This window comes from Quercus lobata, chromosome 10 (assembly GCF_001633185.2).
Source record: "Quercus lobata isolate SW786 chromosome 10, ValleyOak3.0 Primary Assembly, whole genome shotgun sequence".
In the NCBI taxonomy this organism is placed as follows: Eukaryota; Viridiplantae; Streptophyta; class Magnoliopsida; order Fagales; family Fagaceae; genus Quercus; species Quercus lobata.
This window is the reverse complement of record NC_044913.1, coordinates 18,594,006-18,597,957: the sequence shown is the minus strand read 5'-3', so window position 1 is coordinate 18,597,957 and position 3,952 is coordinate 18,594,006. Positions and strand designations below refer to the sequence as shown.

Sequence of the window (3,952 nt, the reverse complement as noted above, 5' to 3'; positions counted from 1 at the left end):
TTTTGTTTTGCACGTGCGAAATTGTGGCGCATATATACACGCGCTAATCACTGTGGAGGAGTGTGGGCTGGGCTGCAATTTGAACTTTGTTGAGGGAGTGTGCCTAAAGCTCAAGCCCAAACAATGGCCATTTGTGTTGGGCTCGGTATGGTACAGAATTTTTTTTTTTTTTTTTTTTGATTTAAGGAAAAAAAAAATTCTTACTAAAAATAAAATAAAATTAATGTTGTTCACATTAGCTTTCTTTTTCTTTTCTTTTCTTAAGATTGAAGTATACATTTGGGCCTTAAATTTGATTCTAATATGAAAATGGAATCAAACTTGAAAGTTCAAAGCATAAATTTTAAAACGTAAAATGTCAGAATAAAAACAGTCCTAAACTTTAAAGGCTAAAAGCGTAAAAGGGTATTTTAGTCTTCTTATTTGTTTTGTTTCTAACTTATAAAACCATTGTTACTATTTCATAACACATAGTTAGTCAATTCCTATTTCCTATTGTAGTATTATATCTTTAGAGAGAGAGAGAGAGACACATTGTTTAGCAAGAGTGGGAATCACTTCAAGTAGACCACCTTGTCAAAACTGCAGCCTATATATAAAAGAGTTAAAAACCTCAAAGCCAAGCAATCCAAAGATGCTTCAAATTAAACAATGAGCCTAATGAACTGTTTCCCGCCTTACAAAGCAATAGCATTAGCAGTGAAGAGACTGAGGGTTAGCCAAGAATTTGCTTCCTCTGGTGGGCCACAAGAGAATCTATCTTTCGGCTTAACCGGGTGTACAACATTATACCGTTACCATTCAAATGGAATAAGGAATAACTGCATGAAATGTCTAAGTGGGGAACATGATGAATAGGTTCCATTCAAGCTCATTGCAAACTTCAGCATCACTTAAACACATAGAATATGTATATACAAAAAGATGTCTGTGTGCCAAAGGACTTAAAAAAAATGGAAACAACTTGCAAACACAGGTTTATGTGTGCATGTGCATCTTCCATTAGAGGGGAGAAAATGCTTTGCTTCCTTCAACAGTTGAATGCAAAGCATATTTTACCTTGCTTGCCGCCTATCCTGTTCACCAAGCTAAAATCAGTTCAACCTGCATTGTGATCAATTCTTGCTTCTAGTCTTCCTCACAGACAGACACCATTGAATAATCAGGCCAATCAGATTGGGAAATCAACAAGAAGAGTTTTTGGACAATGGATCTTTTGGTTAAGGAGCAAAGGAGGTACCCTCTAACCCAACCCAAAATCTGTATTTTCTTGGCAAGTCTTTGTGAAATTTTCTTGAACTTAGAAATAAAAAGGAATACAGAACATATATAATAACTAGAAAAAATATGGCATGTAAGTCTTCATTGATGATAAATTACTGATTTAATCATTTAATCTAACACCCGCCCTTCACGTTTGGGCCTAAGGCGAAGATAGGGTTTGAAGCCAGGACAACTTGCTTTGATACCTTGAAAAATGATCAATTGTCTCAAAAGGTTAAGCTATTAGGAAATTGTGAATTTAATCTTTTAATGTAACAATTGAAATGTACATAATAGAGTAGACTTAGTCTCTTCCATACCTTTTGCATCAATCATGGTTGAAGAATTATTAACCACTTTGTTCTTGTTAGAGTGAAATTTTCTGGCCAAAGAAAAGAAAAGCAGGAAGAGTTCAGTGGCACTGGAGTAAGAACACCACTACATCTATCTCAACAATCAGATTCCTTCAATGAAGGTACTATTGTTTTCACATCATCAAAATACACATATATGCGCAAATTTTGCGTAATTCTACACCATAAACGTGGAGCATAAGTTCACAATCTTGTGCTTTCTCTATCATTAATGCTTTCTGTGTCAAGATACTTTTTTTTTCATCAATGACGTGTGTGAAAGCAGATTCCAATTTTTTTCGGTGGCCAATCAATGAAGCACAGAGAAATGAAAATGCTTCATTGGTGAATTTATTTATTTATTTTTAAATCTCATTTGCTAGCTTTTCTAGATGATGCTGAGCAGGGCTTGTACCGGAGGCGGCTTTCGGGTCAAGTGAGCGAGGATAATGATTCCGGAGACATTGAGTTTGCAGCTGCTGTTGCAGCAGCTGCATTTGCTGTTCACTCACTTGAAGAAGCTGAATTAGAAATTCAGAAGAAGAGGAGAGAGGATCTTGAAACGTCACGGAACAAGATTAAGAGCAGAAAAGATGATAGCTCAAGTGCTGGTAGAGCAATCAGGATATTCTCAAACACAGAAATGAAGAGTGCTGGTAAATGTTACAGTTTAAAAAAAAAAAAAAAAAAACCATGATAAACATTGTCCAATAATTAACAGATTGTATGTATCAGGCACAGTTTCATTAAATAAGTCAATAGGGCAGGAAAGGGAGGCACAAGAGAGGGCTTTTCCAACTCCGATTCCAAGTCATACATCCTCAATGAGACCTACACCCTCAGCAGATAGAGATCAGAACCAGATGAGAGATTCATCAGGACGCAATGATGTGGAAACCAAAGCAGATGCTTGGGAGAAAGCTGAGATGACAAAGATAAAAAAGCGGTAAATGATTATACTTTGAGATGGTTCACTTTCTTGGAATCCAAGTTAATTATCATGTATTGATTCCAAAAATTTAATACGTAGTCTTTTCATAGTCAACAAGTGGCTTATAATCCCACATTAATAGAATATGGATTTTAGTTTCATTTTCTTTCAAAATTATTTTCAATAATAAGCACAAATTTCAGGTATGAGAATTTGAATTCCAAAATACTTGCTTGGGAGGATGAGAAGAAGACACAGGCCAAATTAAACATGGAAAAAATTAAGGTTTTGCCTCAACCTTTGATGTTCACTTGCTAAGTTTTTGAATTAATATTCACAGCACAAAACTTGTCCAACTCAAATTTAAAATAGGGAACAACTATCCCATATCAGAGCAAAGGAAACACCCCTTTAACAAGCAAGCTGCACACTTTCGAGTTGATAGAGTAATTATAGAAAAACCTAGCCTAACCTTAACCTAGAGGATTATGTTACTTGTTCTACATATGCAGGCTTAAAGAGGCATGACCTTACAACAAGTTCCCTAATTGTTGAAATTTCAGGGTGAGTTGGAGCAGCGAAGTGCTTTAAATTTACGACACTACCAAGAAAAGGTAGCAAGGATTGATCAGATAGCAGGAGAAGCAAGACAACAGTTGGAAGAGAAAAGAAGAAATCAAGTCTCTAAGGTGAAAGAAAAGGCAAATAAGCTCAGGTCAACAGACAAGGTTCCTGTCAAATGTTGCTGCTTCTATTTTCACTAGGAATGTAATGCACACACAGACCCAAAAAAAAAAAAAAAAAAAATGGAATGCGAGGCATTTGGATTCAATAGTCTTCACTCAGGAATGTAACAGTAAATTGTAGGGACAAAATGTTGATCAATTCAGCTAGGAAATTGTGTGTCATGTTAATTACCTAAATCTTTTTATTCACTTTGTGATTATTTGCTCTATTTTTTTTTCTGCATAGAACTATCATAAGTCATTGCACTCAGTAAAACCAGAATTACTTTGCTCTATCATCGTGTAGACAATAAAAACAAGAAGAATTCCAACACAGAATTCATTGCAAAGCTTGGGAGAATTGCTTTTCTGAAATAGACAGTTCCTGACACTCTTGATTGATTGTCAGCAGATAAGTAAAAACCATTAGAACAACAAAGAACATGCAGGAATAGCAGTTTTTTTTTTTTTTGAAATTCTAGCAACCCAAAATCAGAGGTAGGGCAACAAATCTCCTTGACCACAAAATTCATTGCAAAGCCAATTGAAGTGAGAACACAATGAGTCCACAAGATTGAGGCGCCCACACAACTCAACATAAGGAGACCAGCTCTAAATGCATGCCAGCACAACAGCAATGGTCTGCAACCACATGGAACAAAGTTACCCCAGCCGCCACG

General features: G+C 36.0%; 1 protein-coding gene across 2 annotated transcripts; it reads left to right on the top strand.

Moving 5' to 3' along the window:
- The first annotated feature begins 655 nt into the window (after positions 1-655).
- On the top strand, positions 656-3,455 carry LOC115965402. 2 transcript variants are annotated; one of them, XM_031084612.1, is made up of 6 exons: positions 656-1,236; positions 1,635-1,738; positions 2,000-2,272; positions 2,352-2,562; positions 2,751-2,832; positions 3,111-3,455. In XM_031084612.1, the coding sequence occupies exons 1-6, from the start codon at positions 1,208-1,210 to the stop codon at positions 3,309-3,311; spliced, it is 900 nt and encodes a 299-aa protein (XP_030940472.1). In that variant the 5' UTR covers positions 656-1,207; the 3' UTR covers positions 3,312-3,455. The 2 variants fall into 2 exon arrangements, with proteins under 2 accessions (XP_030940472.1, XP_030940474.1); XM_031084614.1 differs by having other exon boundaries at positions 658-1,236; positions 2,009-2,272.
- The last annotated feature ends 497 nt before the right edge of the window (positions 3,456-3,952 follow it).